The sequence below is a fragment of the Dermacentor albipictus genome, chromosome 3, assembly GCF_038994185.2.
Source record: "Dermacentor albipictus isolate Rhodes 1998 colony chromosome 3, USDA_Dalb.pri_finalv2, whole genome shotgun sequence".
In the NCBI taxonomy this organism is placed as follows: Eukaryota; Metazoa; Arthropoda; class Arachnida; order Ixodida; family Ixodidae; genus Dermacentor; species Dermacentor albipictus.
In genome coordinates this window covers 28,753,469-28,768,844 of record NC_091823.1, presented here as the reverse complement: position 1 = coordinate 28,768,844, position 15,376 = coordinate 28,753,469, and the positions used below count along the sequence as shown (strand labels likewise).

The 15,376-nt window shown below is 48.4% G+C and overlaps 1 protein-coding gene across 3 annotated transcripts in view; it reads right to left on the bottom strand.

Moving 5' to 3' along the window:
• Positions 1-15,376, bottom strand: part of LOC135921684 (cell adhesion molecule Dscam1-like) — a 331,909-nt gene that overhangs the window by 50,583 nt on the left and 265,950 nt on the right. For all 3 annotated transcript variants that reach the window (XM_070535315.1, XM_065455983.1, XM_065455982.1), the window contains exon 12: positions 11,755-11,874. In XM_070535315.1, coding sequence (XP_070391416.1) covers positions 11,755-11,874 — 120 coding nt within the window. The remainder of the gene's footprint in view (positions 1-11,754; positions 11,875-15,376) is intronic.

Sequence of the window (15,376 nt, the reverse complement as noted above, 5' to 3'; positions counted from 1 at the left end):
GAGATCGTCATGTATCTTCTTGCCCGCTAGTAATCATGCATGAGTCATCACATTTGGAATTTGATAAGCCAGCAGTCATCCACTAACTAGCGGCGACGCAGTTAGTTGGTTAGACCTCCACTAGCAGCCGACGTAGCGCAGACGCCTCTAATTGCGCTCCTCGCACCTGTGCAGTGCTTGGGAAGTAGTTTTTCCGGCTACCGCTGTTGGCACACCGACCACCACGAACGACACGCTTTCACGCAAGCACGCTCCCAACCTATGTACCATGCACGAGGCTGCGTCGCAGCCAGCATGAAAAGCGAGTTGTCAAAGCACGCGCGTATGTCAGCCTGCTTGCTACATACTAACTTTGCTGCACAGATAAATAAACAAGGACTGTGTGCGCCGCGCTGATTATCTTCCCGAGCGCGGAGGCGGCTAATTGGTTCTTGCAAGATTATTCAACCGACGGAATGAAGCTAAAGTCGAACTCCATGCATCTATTTATGGGTGCCAGGCGCCGTCCCACTTCATGAAATTCACGTGCACGCAAAAGTAGCATACTGCTGCGAAAAAAAGTTGGGACGCCAGTTGAGCGCCCCTTTTTACGTAGAAGCAAACACGTACAAAAGCGACGAAAATTGGAGGTCATTTGTTCGGCACGAGTGGTTCCTACACGGACCACACTGTTTCTCGGTCCAATCGATGTTACAGGAGCATTTACATCAGCATACTGGCGAGCATAGTAGGAGCTCACTGGTGCAACGAAACGGCGCCAGAAGCCGACGGACTTCGAGCGCAGCCTTTTACTTACGGCCCGAGCAAACAAAAGTCAACTTCGCACCCCCGTCGAAAGGTCGGAGCGCCTTTCCGGTGACCGCGCTTTTGCGCACGCAGCAGGCTCACGTGTCCAGACGGTTCGTAACACGCGCTTCGCCCAACAGAAACTGCACACTAAAGAACCTGAAGCGACGATGCGATCAGCAAACCAAAGAGCCATAGAGAAGAGGCAGGTAGGGACAGAAAGCTAGATGGAAAGGGAAGCGAACACGTAGTGCGAGAAGCAAAGATGAGAAGACACCAGCGCCCAGAAGGCAGATGCTGATTCGGAGCCACGTTAGGTAAACAACGGGCGGTCCGCATGCATAAACGCGTACTTCGTCACTTTTGTTGCTTCTCGTCGTTTGGTTGCTTGCTTCGCTTTGCAGGCGGCACCTCAGTCCCTTATGCGAAACGCGGTCGGTCAGCGCTTTGCTTTCGCTGCCCTCCCCGACCACCTCTGCGCCGTCCACGCCTCGCGCATGCCGGCGCAAACAAGAAGCAGACGACCCGGCCCGGTCGGCACGCAACGGCGCTTTTCCTCTGCTTTAGCGCGTGACGCCCAGTGGCTCTGATAACTGGCGGGCGACGGGAGGATGGGGAAGACGGCGCGGACAGCTTCTTTAATTAAAACTGTCCCGCAGTTGGTGGGAGGAGCGAGCGTGCGTGCGCTGTTTGCCTTAACGATTTGCGACAGTACGTGTAATGAGTGAGGAGAGGGAGTCGTTGCCGGCTCACACCAGGCAGCTCGTCATCACGGCCTTGTTGTTCCTGTCCGCACGTTTCGGCGGCCCGCCTGCCTGCCTACCTGCCTGCCTGCGTGCCGCGTATGCACGTACAGCATCGCTAATGGAGACCATCTACAGCGTCAGTTATTGCGCGTCGCACGAGCCTAATGCGAGCGGCCGGCGGACAAGTCGCCGTTGTTCTGCGCGGGGTACGTGGACACGACGGCGAGCGCAGCCTGGACGACGTTAACACTGGCTCGTTCTGCTGGGGCACGAATGGCCGCCGTACGTCATCCGGCAACAGGCCGCCGTTGCGGGCGTCATAAGCGGCTCAGCGCTGCTGCAGGAACTCTCGAGGTAATTCCCCCGCTACAAGGCTACCAGATTAGGAGCAGACGACACGATGCTCGCGCCGTGTTGTTTAGACACGGCTCAACGATACTTGCTCTGTAATGTCCTTCCTCTTCGGTTTCTTGTTTGTTTTTATCGTTATTATTATTGTTATTATTTTATTTTTGTTTTCATTGGCTAAATGCGTCGTTTTGTCGAGGCAGTCGGCTAGGGGTACAGTGTCACAACATGAAGATCACGTTTCCTAGAAAACTCGCAAGTGTTTATGCGCTTCCACAAAACGTACGAGCAAGTGTATTACACGTCATCGCATCCAGTTCCATGTAATTTATTTTATAATTATCTCTCAGGAAGTGTCAGAAATGAAGAAAATAATATTGGGAATTCCTGAAACGCTGACTACATCTCTTCGGGAGTAATTCATAGCAAACAGAACCCTAACAGCATTGACGGCTAGAATCTTAGTTGCCAAGCTTAGAGGAAACGATAATTTCCTTAGAGGAAATTCAATAAATCGCCAGAACTTTGTTGCCGTAGAAAGATCAGTTTACTTCCACGGCGACAGTATCGGCTCGTTTAACGGTCAGTGATATACGCTCCAAAATGTCGATGTCTACGACCTTCGGTTCCTGTGGTGGCAAGTGAACGGCAGCATAGTGAAAAGAATAGTACATGTTTGCAGATGAAAATGCACAGCGCTGCAATAAGTGGTGCTTAGCGAAACGACGGAAACGAACAAGTAGAACTCGGGCGCTCCGACCTACAGTCGACTTTAGCTTCTTTTCTAAACGAATGTGCTTATCCCCCGAATGAAATTTTCCAATCTCATTCACGCGCGCCTACATATTTCACAAATATCGACGCGCCACCACGACATGAGCGCACAAAGGGGGGGGGGGGGGGGGGGGTCCGCAACGCCCTGCTGAATACATCGATCCCCACGAGGAGCTCAACACAAATTGAAACAAAACTCATTCTATACTTTCCGGTGCTCCGCCTCTTGTTGAGAGATATATACTTTTTTTATTTCGCCCAGCCTTCATCGATCGGCGCGCATTCGCATGCATTTAACACCCGAGACAATATAGATTTCACCGAGAAGAGCAGTCCGCTCTCGAGCCGACGATGCGAACCCCTCCCCCCCTCCCCCTTTCCTCTTTCCTGCCACGCAACGCGCACACCGGTACCGACGACACGCACGCCCGCATCGTCGCTTATCATCAGCGGCAGCGGCTGCCGAGTGGCACGAATTTCTCAATACGCATCGAGAAGCGCCAGGAGAATAGGTGGCACAGCGTGATCGATTTGTCCTTCGCCGAGTCTAGCTAATCTGCGCGTGTGTGCGTACTTCGAGTGTGTGCGTGAGGCATATGTTTGTAGTACATGTCTGCACACAGGCCGAAACGAGAGCCCAAGTTGAGAGTGGGTCGGTTGATTGGAGGAGGGAGGCGACTGGGCGGGCGAGGAGGCGGCGTATATATACATGCCGGAAATCATCGATCGCGCGAACACCGTCGCCGCTGCAAACCGACATTCATACGCCGTGCCCGTAATTCGCTTGATCTTTCGCGCCTCAAGCACTGCTATAGCGGAAGAAGAAGGGAAGAAGGGGGGGGGGGGATGCAACGAGACGTCAAGGCGAAGAAGGCGTGCGGGCGACGAGATATCGTCGCCGCCCGAACGCCGGCCCTTCCTCTGTCTTTCTCTCTCTCTCTCTTCCTGTTCCTCACACGCTGTCGCACTCTCCCTCTGTGCCTCGTTCCCCTCCTGTCGCCCTGCTGCCCACCCCCACTTTCAGTCATTGATCCGAGGAACATCTTTCCGCTGAGAAGAGTGCGTGCTCGTTTGTTGTACGCGCCCCTCATCGTTCTGCTTCTTTCCTGTCTCCCTTTCTCATTTGCTTCGGCTCCTCTAATCAAAGCGCCGGAACAGTCAAAGAAACGCTTACGATCTCACTTTTCCGGAAGGAAAAGAAAATGAAGGGGTGCCAGACTCGTGAGGGCAGGGAGGAAATAATAATGATGAAAAAGAATGGCATAAAAAAAGTGATATTAGGACCACGAGAGAGCCAGAAATTACGAAAAAGTAAAGAGGTAGGGAGATGGTGGGCGCAGGGGGGGAGGCAGGAGGGGGTACATATTGCGTTTGACTCGGCGAGCATGGCGTGACATTCTCTTCCTCGAGAATCTTTATTCCGACGTATGAAATATGTCGCATGGAAGGAAGGAAAGAAAAAAAACTACTTCGTTTCTCAATGTCTGCAATACTTTCTAAATCGCGATGGAAAGAGCGATCGGAAGTTCACCTAAATATTTTGAATGATTAATGGTTGACGGTGTGAGGCGGCTGGGAAAATTATGTGAGCTTCCCGGATGATTATTGCGCTTGTCTTTATTACGTGCTCGGGAAAACGTCCTCACTCCATAATCCATTTCTAATGCGGGAAGCTTCGCTCGGTGTCGCAACCTTTGCGAAACGGCAAGATTGGAAGGCTTGCGTAGTCTACAGTGAACTGACCCGATTTGTGATGCAGCTCAGGTGAGCCAAGAAGGCAAAGTAGAAGACTAATTGGAACAAAAAAAAAATGTTTCCATAATTCTCTGCGAGACCAAGGCGTACCAGCTAAGTTGAAAAAAAAAATACAACCAGCAAGGTTAGGGTTACTACTTGAAATCTTCCACAAAACCGAGGCCATTCCGATAGGAAAGTTTGATGTTCTGAAGGAAATGGTCGCAGTCAAAATGACGATGCTGAGATAGTCGTATCTGATATAATCGTATATGTTGTATTTACACGCTGTTATAATATGCCACGTAAACGGGGGCTCGAAGCTTTTCGAGAGGATAGATCCACTTTTTTTTCGAGCCCTCGTCTTCCCCAACAGAACGGACTTGCGGAAGAAATAAAGTTTTGATTTGGTTTGATAGATTGACTGATTGTTTCAGTTCAGTCCCAAAGTCATAGAAAGGCTATGAGGAGCACCCGTAATGGAGGGCCGCAAAGCATTCTGTACACCTCGGATCCTTCAAGGGGAACGCCAACCCCTGTCCACAAGCATTTTAAAGCGACAGCTTTAAGGGCTCGATGTTGCGAAAAATCCGGTGTCGACTGTCTGGTGAGCGAAAAATCCTTCCGAACGACGCATACCGAACCACGCAGAAGCGTTACAGAACTGAATTTCTCAAAGTAAAACGCGCAAAGAAATTGTAAACTCCAACTTACACGCAACCTACAGGCATGATAACGTCGGATTGTAATTTGAATATACAAGAAAGCATAATTTTGTTACGCGGAAACGCAAAGACAAACCCCGTTTTCAGCGTTTCTAAAATTAATAAAGAGGTGGGCCCGGGTCGGTTCCTTGCAACAATACCACCCAGGAGTGGGCCAGGAAATAGCTCGGTTAAAAGAATATAAATAAATTGGTATATGGATAAACAATGACCATAGATATATAGAAACACAGGGAAAAAATAACAGTAAAGGGGAAGAGAACTGCGGCCCTAATGAAACACAGAGTGCTATGGGAATACAATAGGCACGAGGTGCTCCGGGTTATATGGAAAGGTGTAATAGTTCCAGGACTTAAATGTGAAAATGTGGTTGTTTGACGTAATAGTTCTGCGGAAACACGCAAGATGGAAATCCCAGGTTGGTCCCGCACTCGAGTCCCGGACCAGGACGAGTTTTCCTTCAACTGTGAGGCTTTTCTCTCGAGGAACCCGTATGGGTTTCCTTTGTAGCAATTGCTACGGATGGTCGGATGTCTGATTTTCTCTTTATTTTTAATGTGGTTGCTTGCTTGAAATCAGGGATAGAATCACGACACGATGGCAACTAAAGGTCAGTGGCACGCCTCACATTGGGCGCCCTTGGGAAGACTACAAATGAAGTGATATGGATTGGCAAGTTTTGAAGTGAGGGAAGCTCAGAGTAAATTTGATTATGAAGAACAACTGAGGAATATGGGAAAAAAGTAAATGAGTGTTCAGATATTCGTTCAGGAAAAAAAAATTGATTAAGAGAGGAGGAAAAGAACCAGGAAGCTTACCCGCAAGTAGGCGACCGATATGGTGAGCAACATGGCAACAAAGAACGTCAAGCGGAAGCTCAGAGAGGCGGAGACAATCTCATGGGTGGCGGCAATGGAAAAGAAACCTGCCATGAGTAAATACTTAAGAGGAAAAACGAAACCAGGAAAGAAACAATTTATGATAACTCAAAAGGAAGCTCTTTACATGTCAAGCGAGATCACGATGCCTTAGAACACGCAGTCATAAAGCGAGAGACAACAAGGAAGAAGAAGCATGTGCTTGCTGCAGTAAATCTAGCGCAACGATGAAGCATGTTTTATTAGAATGTGAAGATAACTGCCCAGCGGTCGATTCAGGCACCCTCTGGCCTCCTTGAAGCCTTTGGGTTCAGCAAGAGCAGGGGGAAAGCAAACATGTCCGCAATAGATAGAGATTAGTAAGAGGCGACTTAAAGATTAGTGGAAGTAGGGACACGATAATCAACTGAGGCGTACAAAAACAATGTAAGTTTGGTGATGGGAATTCTCCATGTTTTTTTTTTCTTTTTTAAATATAGATAGGCCATTAGGCAATATAATAACAAGATATTGGTGGCGCAACCCACCGCCCCGTTCCAAAAGGGATGCTCATAGCATTAATCGATCCATCTGCGGCCCACGCAAGGGGCAGCGTTTATACCAGAGAGCTCGCCTTCGAACATAACCCAACGCCAGCGTTTCCCGTTAAGCGTTAAGGGTACACAAGCTGAAGTTACCGGGAAATACGTGTGTGAATCAGTCAGGCATCTTTGAATGCTATTGCGTCCCACTATTAAATGCGAAGCTTAAGCGTCCGCCAATTTTTTTTCATTGCCATTTCATCAAAATGCAGCGAACGTTATCGGAAATTCCACCCTTGACCTCGTGCTCAGATAGCAAAACACAAAATCCACTCTGCCACCAGCTCAATATTGAGGTCAACACGCTAGACGAAAAGGAAGAGCGAAAGTCTGCGGACGTCGAAAAAAAAGGCAGTCCTATATGAAAAACTGAAATGTTTTGACCGCTTTAAGGAACAGACGTGACAGCTACGTAAGCACCGTGGGTATGGTGCTTGACTCTGGCGTCAAAATGACGTCAGACGGGCCCAAGAAGAGTTGGCAAGATCATTTTAGGAGTGGTTTCAGCACTAAGAAGCCTTGGGTCTAAACACAGTTATTCCAAATAAAAACGGATATGCAGCTCTCTGGATTCAGCGTACATCTATTTCGGATATGCTGTTATGACTGTACAGATCTGTAGGCTCGAGACTGTGACTTAATCTGAATCACGAAGAAGGTGTTTGACAGTTAAGAGTGGGACAAATCGATGACCACACGTAGAGCTCAAAAATAAAAGCGTTGAGCAATTTAGGTATGCACTCTACCAATCGAGAGATAACAAGAGGCTTCTAAGCATTCGAGAGCGACCCTCTTGGTGAGACGTGGGAGTAATAATTACTCCACTTTCTTGTCCATTTTAATGCCTGTGCACGTGACAGATCAGCAAATTAATTTTTAGTATGTCTTGTTTAACTTCAGCAATGAACCGGTGGATTAAAGCAGTATTAGCTTATTTGAGGGGATGTATGCGAATTGCGAACAAGATATCTCAAAGCTTTCGTTTGTAATTGCTCCTGGTCATTGGCTGGCCGCCTTCGCTAGTAATATACTCAGCATCAGAAGCTATGCTGCCACCGTTATTTTTTAACGTGTTGCTAAACTGAAACAGAGAAGCGACTAAATGTTCTCTAAATCTTGCTACAATGTCGTTAAAGTTGTCCCTAAGATAGTCAAGTGAAACTTAAACAATGTTCGCGTAAGATGGCGTAACACATCTACCGAAACGCTTTTCGCTCATCCAGTGTTCGTGCAGTTGAGCAATAAGCAGCAAACTTACTAGCATGGTGTAGGACAATGATTTTATTTCACTAATATATTTACAAAACAACCATGATGACAGCTGGACTTATATGTTTAGCTTCAGACTGCAAGGCTGCAGATTTGGCGCAACTAATAAAAAAAAAACACGGTGAATTTGATTTTACTAGCATAAAAACACACATCCGTATTCTAAAATGCATCTCAACTTGAAGCCCATGCTCGACTTGGTATAATCGACGCCTCGTGCGAACGTACCCAAAACGCTCATTGTGTTTTCGTTAGCGCGGTCACTACAGGCGTCCTTTATATCAAGTCAACCATGGGCTTCAAGTTAACATGGATTTCTGAATACGGGGGTCAATTTGTGTTATGCCTGCATATTTTCTAGTTTTCTATGCTTGTGAAAAGAGAACTAAGGTCCGGGAGACGCATTAGTTCTATTAACTCCGTTATGATAATTATGTGACTTTTACACATGTCAAATACTAAGTTACCGCCCTCTGATTCACCTTGAGCAGTATCGGTTTTGTCCGGAAACCGTAAGGAACGGAAACAGTGAGTTCAGATTCACGTAAACAATTCCAACCGCTCCGATATGTTCACCTTTGTACAGATGAACTGTGTTTATACTATTCACCTCCCGCGTTCTAGATCTCTCCAGACGGTCCATTGCATTATTTTGATAACTGAATTTACTTCAATGCTTGCGAACGACCACCAGTCAAAGATGTTTAGTGAAACAGCAGCAACATAGGCTAGCGTTAGGTGGGTTAAATAAAGGATAAAAACACGCGCTATGTGAGCAGACTGGGAAGGCTGTTCTTTTAGGCGAAGTTAACCGCAGCATCAGGCCTCCACGCTTCATTATGGCCACAAAGCACACACGCCATGCAGTTCATTTCCCTCTCCTGAATAATAAAGTTGCCTCCCAGAAAAGCACATTCGACTCGGCTTTCTCAACGTCGAAGTCTCTAATAGGTCGCCGATTCTCCTATCTGGTCGCTAGAAAGTCGCCGGACTCTTAATACAAATTTTTATTTCTAAACTGACGGAAAGGTTACTCAGTCTAGCGACAAAATTGATAAAATGGCAATGCTGGTTAATACTGGCTGAAATTTTTTCCTACGAACAATCCTAGCTTAAGAGGTTTTCGTCAGTACGGGTCCAGCATTACATGACCGCCTTAGAGCACTAGGACATGCCAGCGGCTTGTGATGGTGAAAAACCGCAAGAACTAACCAAACCCGTTTCATTGCGTGCCGACGAAGCGTCTACACCGCTGTTCACGAATCAGCAGCGAGACTGCAGTGATGCCAGCGGCCCTTCATTCGGTCGCTACGAGGCTAAAGCACTACTTCACGTGTTGCTCTAACTAATCGAAGGCTCAAGCGAATGGTTACCACATCTACGGGCTTAAGAGTTGCCGCAGAAAGCGATTCGTCGAGCGTTGGATGCGCGTGGCTTCGCGAACACGCCACTGCGCCATCGAGCTTCGGAAACGGGTACGTTGCGTGCTGCGCCGAGCTCACGCTACCGCTTGCCTTCATCGAGCGAAGGATACAAATTGCGTTGGCTGCGCCACAGCTAAGAAGCTCCCCAACTTGTTTTTTTATGTGTTAGAATTTGCTTACTACGAAAAAAAGTACAGATGCCTTAGCTCAATGATTCAAGCACCGGCCTCGCATAACATTGCCAAAATCAAGAATCTTACGACTGCGGCCTGCGGCCTGTGGCGTGTTAGGCGGTGGAAGGGCAGCAGGGTGGCAGACGGTAAGAACAGTCATTCTTTTATTTTTTTATTTTTTTACCTAGCAGACATCTTGGTATGAACGCGTAGTCTAGAGCGCGTGAGCTGTGCGTTCCTTCTTTGCCGCACCACATTTTTTTATATAGTTGTGAACCACTCTCAGCAGATGTAGGAAAGCGCCGAAAGGCCAAAGCACCTCAATATGAAGAAAAACATAGATGGAATGCAGACCTTGAAGTCCACAACATGTGAGGGTGCTACCATCTCTATCAATATAAGCACACACACAAAAAAAAACAGAGAAAACATTTTGCCACCTACTCTCGTGGGTTTTCATTGAATGCAAAATTAATGCGGCGTTTTCAAAAATACATTTTTTTTTTACAATCCTTAGAAAAGATAACAGCGAAGAGAAATTTCCACATATTTGTCTGCTGAAACTGCCTCGTCACGCCACACCCTTAAACAAAATTACACCATTTGGGTCGTATCTTGCCACACAACGATAACCGTCATTTGTCTTGTCCACATGGCCTTTCTTTAATGCTTCGAGCCCCATACTTCCAAGTCGCGAACGGCATGCGCGTTATCAGCATGACAGAGCATTCTCGACAGGAAAGTAGCAAGAGCAGCGTTTTCAAGAAAGGAAACGCAAGCAAGACAGATGGCGGTTATCGTTGTGTGTCAAGAAACGACCCAAAGCGTGTACATTTCTTGGCGCTCTTTGGCCATGAGTGGCCCTTGCGCCATAAAACCCCACATATCATCACGGTGTACATTTGTTTAAGAGTACACTTGTGTACTATTCTTGACATCGGCGAATACCGCTTTATTGTGAAATTTTGTGATGACGGCATTTCAAGCCAATCAGAGAGGCGGTGGCAGCCCTCTGGGCCATTCAGAGATGAGGAGATGGCCAATTCGAAAATATGGCGGCATTTTAAAAAGCCCAGAATAGTACTATTTGTTTACAAACCCGCCGCCTGCTACGAAAATCACTTGGATACCTAAGAACGGTGCTCAGGACGTCAAACGTTAGCACGTGCGCTGGGCCCTCAGGTGAACTGTGACACAGTTTGTTGTTCTTGTCGGTCCTCTTTTTTAATAGTAGCATAATATTTTTACATTGTGATTTCACAGGATTGTGAGGAGCCGTCTGAGCTATAACTACTCGGCACATTGTATATTGCTGCAAGGATGAAGCCTGAAGCCATAATCCCAGTGCATCTAAGGGGTATTCACATGGTGGAGAAACCCGACTGCTTCCTTCGAGGAGCGTGTACATGACGCGCCGTTAGCGTCACGTGATACATGACGCTAACGTTTACATGACGTGACACATGACGCAAAACGTAAATGTTTTTGCACTATTACTGCAGACCATTCGAGCACAGAACGATTGAGGAGGCGGATTTAGCGGTTAGTCCGCATGTCTGGCCACTTTTGCTTCACTGTCTTCCTTCGGCACTCCGTAGCCCGCGGCGGCTTGCCGTGCCGTTTACTGAGCGTCGAACGCCCGGCAACCATAGGAACTCGACGTGCTGCACGCATCGGCTGATGAGCCGGCTGCAGGCTCAAGAAGGTCACTGTCAAGCGTGCGTGTTGACAACGAGAAAGCTCGCTGTTTTATGTTGTTCCTTTCTACAGTGCGCTTGGCGGTTCCGCCCGTGTGGTAGCGCTCACACGCTCGTGCTTCCTTTCAACGGTGCGCCAGCTGGAGTCGGCTAGTAACGCCGCTCTCTCTTCGGCCCTCCGAGCTGCCCGTGTAAGTCGAGGGGCAGCGGAGGGAGTGCCGCCGCTACGCAACGTCACATGGAGCTCGGAGCAGATTCCGCCTTCATTTGAATACACCCCTTTAGTTTCACGAACGTTCGAGCGTGTAATGCACTCAGGGTATCACGGAAAGAGGTTTTTATACCTGGGAATTCGAGAAAAGGCGAAGGCCTCTAAAGCCATATCGAATGTTCTTATTTGCGTGCTTACGTTCTGTCGTTTTCCATTGTCCACATGTTTATATATTTACCGTACCCTTCTTGGGCGCGGATTAGCGCACCAATGGCAATCTTGCACGGCTAATCTTTGTGTCTCTTATTTCGGCTTCATCTCTGCGTGTCTGTCTTTACAAATCGCTGCGGCAGTGTTTCCCAACTTATCGCGTTGCAATGTTTTTACGATTTGGGCCATGGCACTCACCCTGCGCCCTCTTCCAGTCGATGCGAGGCATGGGGAATCCATCAGCGGCGCAGTGCAGTGCCGTGATGCCTCCGAGGACCACGTTGCCGTTGGATGGCTCGGTCGTCCACATGGGCGGCACTGGGAGAGAACTGGCGCAACTTTAGTCGGGGCCATACACAACAGCTTGCTGACGGAAAGTATGCAGACAATGCAAGTAACATGCAAGTAATGCAAGTAACATAGCACAGTAAGGACGAGGGACAAGTCGAGACAGGAGAAGCGCTAGCTTTCAGAAAACACAGTCGAGAAAGGGCAAGCGCTAGCTTGTCCTGTACCCGCCGCGGTTGCTCAGTGGCTATGGTGTTAGGCTGCTGAGCACGAGGTCGCGGGATCGAATCCCGGCCACGGCGGCCGCATTTCGATGGGGGCGAAATGCGAAAACACCCGTGTACTTAGATTTAGGTGCACGTTAAAGAACCCCAGGTGGTCAAAATTTCCGGAGTCCCCCACTACGGCGTGCCTCATAATCAGAAAGTGGTTTTGGCACGTAAAACCCCATATATTATTATTATTATTATTAGCTTGTCCTGTCTCGACTTGTCCCTCGTCCTTACTGCGCCATGTTACTTGTATTACGATGAATAACCAACATGCCCAAACCTATTCCCTTCTGTTGAGGCAAAAACGCCAAAGGAATATTCGCAGTTTAGAAAGTGCAAGACGGTGACAGCGGTAGCTTGAGCAACTCCCTCAGACCACCTGCATTCTATAACGATAGTGATGATAATTCCTAATCATGGTACGTGCACAAAATGTGGGATCAGCTACACAGTCGGGTCGTTCTAGGAATCATGATGATAATAATAATTACGGGAAAGAAACGAAACAGTAAAGAAATGGTAAAACTGCCCCCCCCCCCCTCCCAATATAATATGTAATTGAGTAGTGAGACCGGTGGAATGTATGGAACCTTTATCTTTCATCTCCTTAATGCCAAGCATAACTTTGACTCACACCAGGCATGCGCGGTAGGTAGACAAGCAGGTTCCTGCGTCGCATCGTTTCGGACCTCCTCAAAAAATAAAGATCAAGGCTGCGATGATGGGATGAATCCTCGGCACTCCAGCACAACAGCTTGTCGCTCTGACCATTAGTTCACACTCGCTATTTGATATTGCGCCAGAGGGAAATGTACGTGTGATTATCAAGCCGTACTCACGTGCATGTTAACTTTTGAGGCGATTGGCGCCGCAGACCATGGGTGAGAACACACGCGTACAAGAGCGCACGCGCATTTCTTTCCATGGGGCCACGGAGTCAACACGTGCCTTTCACGTGCGTCACGGGTTACAGTGAGAAGTTGCTTCAGCCTACGTCCCCCATTTATCTTCTCGCAGTAGCTAACGGTACGTAGACGCTGTGCGACATTGTACCGCCTTCGGGATCGACCCAAGTTTCAGCGAACCAGGTTGTAACGTTTCCCTCCGGGAGTAGAACAAAGTCATTCTTCATGTCGTCGCCGTGATGCTGTAGTCTCATCTTGCTGCTCTCGTTGTACACACGCTCGCATGGAACGCACAATTGCTCGCCTTACGCAGATGCGCTTCAGTTACAAAAAAGAAACACCGCCAAGATGTGGCAGACATAACTCCGAAATAATCTTAAAATTGAGAAGACCTACAATTGATTCGCGGACGCCCAAAAGTTCATCAAAAGACTACAGCCCCTGCTAAAATGCGTCACCAAGAGATGCCAATAACTTTGAAAAATGTCGCTTGTAGGAACCCGTGCGCGTTCCGCCAGGGTTGCAAACAGCACCACAAACATCGCCAGCACTACAGCTCACTGCACTTGTAGTGTCTCTACCTTGCTACGCACGCTCGTCTCTGTAGAGTTAACTACGGTCCGGCAGAGAAAGCGGAATAAATATGCGAAATGAAACTCGATGCAGCGCCCAATCCGCCGCGAAGTATAGCATTGTCGTCTCGCAATTTTAATCAACTTCACTGGGCGCCTGCATATCACGAAGAAGCATACGGTGAATTTGTAAAACTCATTTAAAATGTATAAGAAATATTGCCCTAGGCTTCGCGTCACGTCTTGTTCAAGTGCTCGGCGCTCTTGTAATCTTATTGAGTGCCACGGTATAGTTTTGCCTGCACTATTAATATTAAAGAAGCCTCGTTGAAGACACACAAATACAGACGCGCGCACACATAGGCGCGCATAAGTAAGTACGCAGACCACTCATGTTATCGCCGGTGCTAGTAAAGGAACTTACAAATACCGGCCTGCGAGTAGGAGTTTCTTTGACAAGCTCTTACTCCTTCCTAATTGGAATAGCAGACAGACCCAATTAGAGCAGATGCGGTGTCGAAGAAACGACCAAATATCTCCTGTGTGGCTGCCCCACACACGAAGACGAAAGGAGTGCCCATCGGACGCTTTGAGCATTTAGACTACAGGCATTTCACAGAGATCTTGTGCTCCTGGCCTCATGCGTCTACTATACGCAAAGCCGCAAAGGCGCTGGTGCGTTGCTTGAAGTGCACCAGCCTGTATTATCGCATCTGACTGACTTAGCGATGAACGCTTGCGTGTGTAACAGTGCAAACTGCGACATTCTTTCTTCCTTCGCTTCTTTCAATCCACTTTCACCCTTCCGCAGTTCAGGGTGGCCTATCGCACTCAGCCTGGTTCACCGCCCTGCCTTTGGCCAATGACTTCTCTCTCTCTCTCTACAAATACCGGCACACCACAATACAACAGCAAACAAACCAAAGAAATAAAAAGGCGTCCCTTTTTTTCTTTTCCTTTCTTTCTTTCTTTCTTTCTTTCTTTCTTTCTTTCTTGTTTCTTTCTCCGTGTAAACTGATAACTCTTTCACGGACACAAGTTCATAACTCATGGTCAGTACCACCTTAGACAAGCTATAAATTTTGTCTTGCCTCCCCCCTAATCTCGTAAGCAGCAATCGAACGTTTCTCATTACAGACCCGCGAAGACGGTGGACACTATTCTTCGTCTAAGAAGCTGATGTGAAAGGAAAAAAATCAGAAGCAGATAAAAGCCACGATTTCGACAGGAGAGGACCGAAGGGAAAACGATGAGAGTGGGGAGAAAAAAGAATCGACCAAAAGAAGGACAAGTGGGGAAGGAAGGGAGACGTGGCCAGAGAAATAGGCCCGCCGCATGCCACTCGGGGAGCCTCCGCCGCGTGGCATTCGTTCGTCCATCCTTGTTTATCTGACGGCATCCAGGAACCATTATCTCGGCTCGGGGCGGGCGAGCGAGCGCTGCTAGCGTCCCGACGCACGCACGCACGCACATGCAGACGCGCGCAGATCGAGCGAGCGGAGGCGAGGCAGCCGAGCAAAACTCGCCGCCGTCCACTTTGGCGCTCCAATCGATTGCGCGGCCACAAAAGCTCGTCGCCCGAACCACCACCGACGACTGCCTTGCCAGAGGAACATGCGAGAAGAACGCGGATAGCACTGTGGGGAAGAGAGGAGCGGAGGATGAGATACATAAGGGGTGGGGAAGTCTGTGCGTGGCGGTGGGCAAAAGGGGTAAACGCCGCTGTGGACCGGGAGATTGGGGAGCAGGGTAGGAGGGGGATAGATTGAGAAGGCCAGAGGGA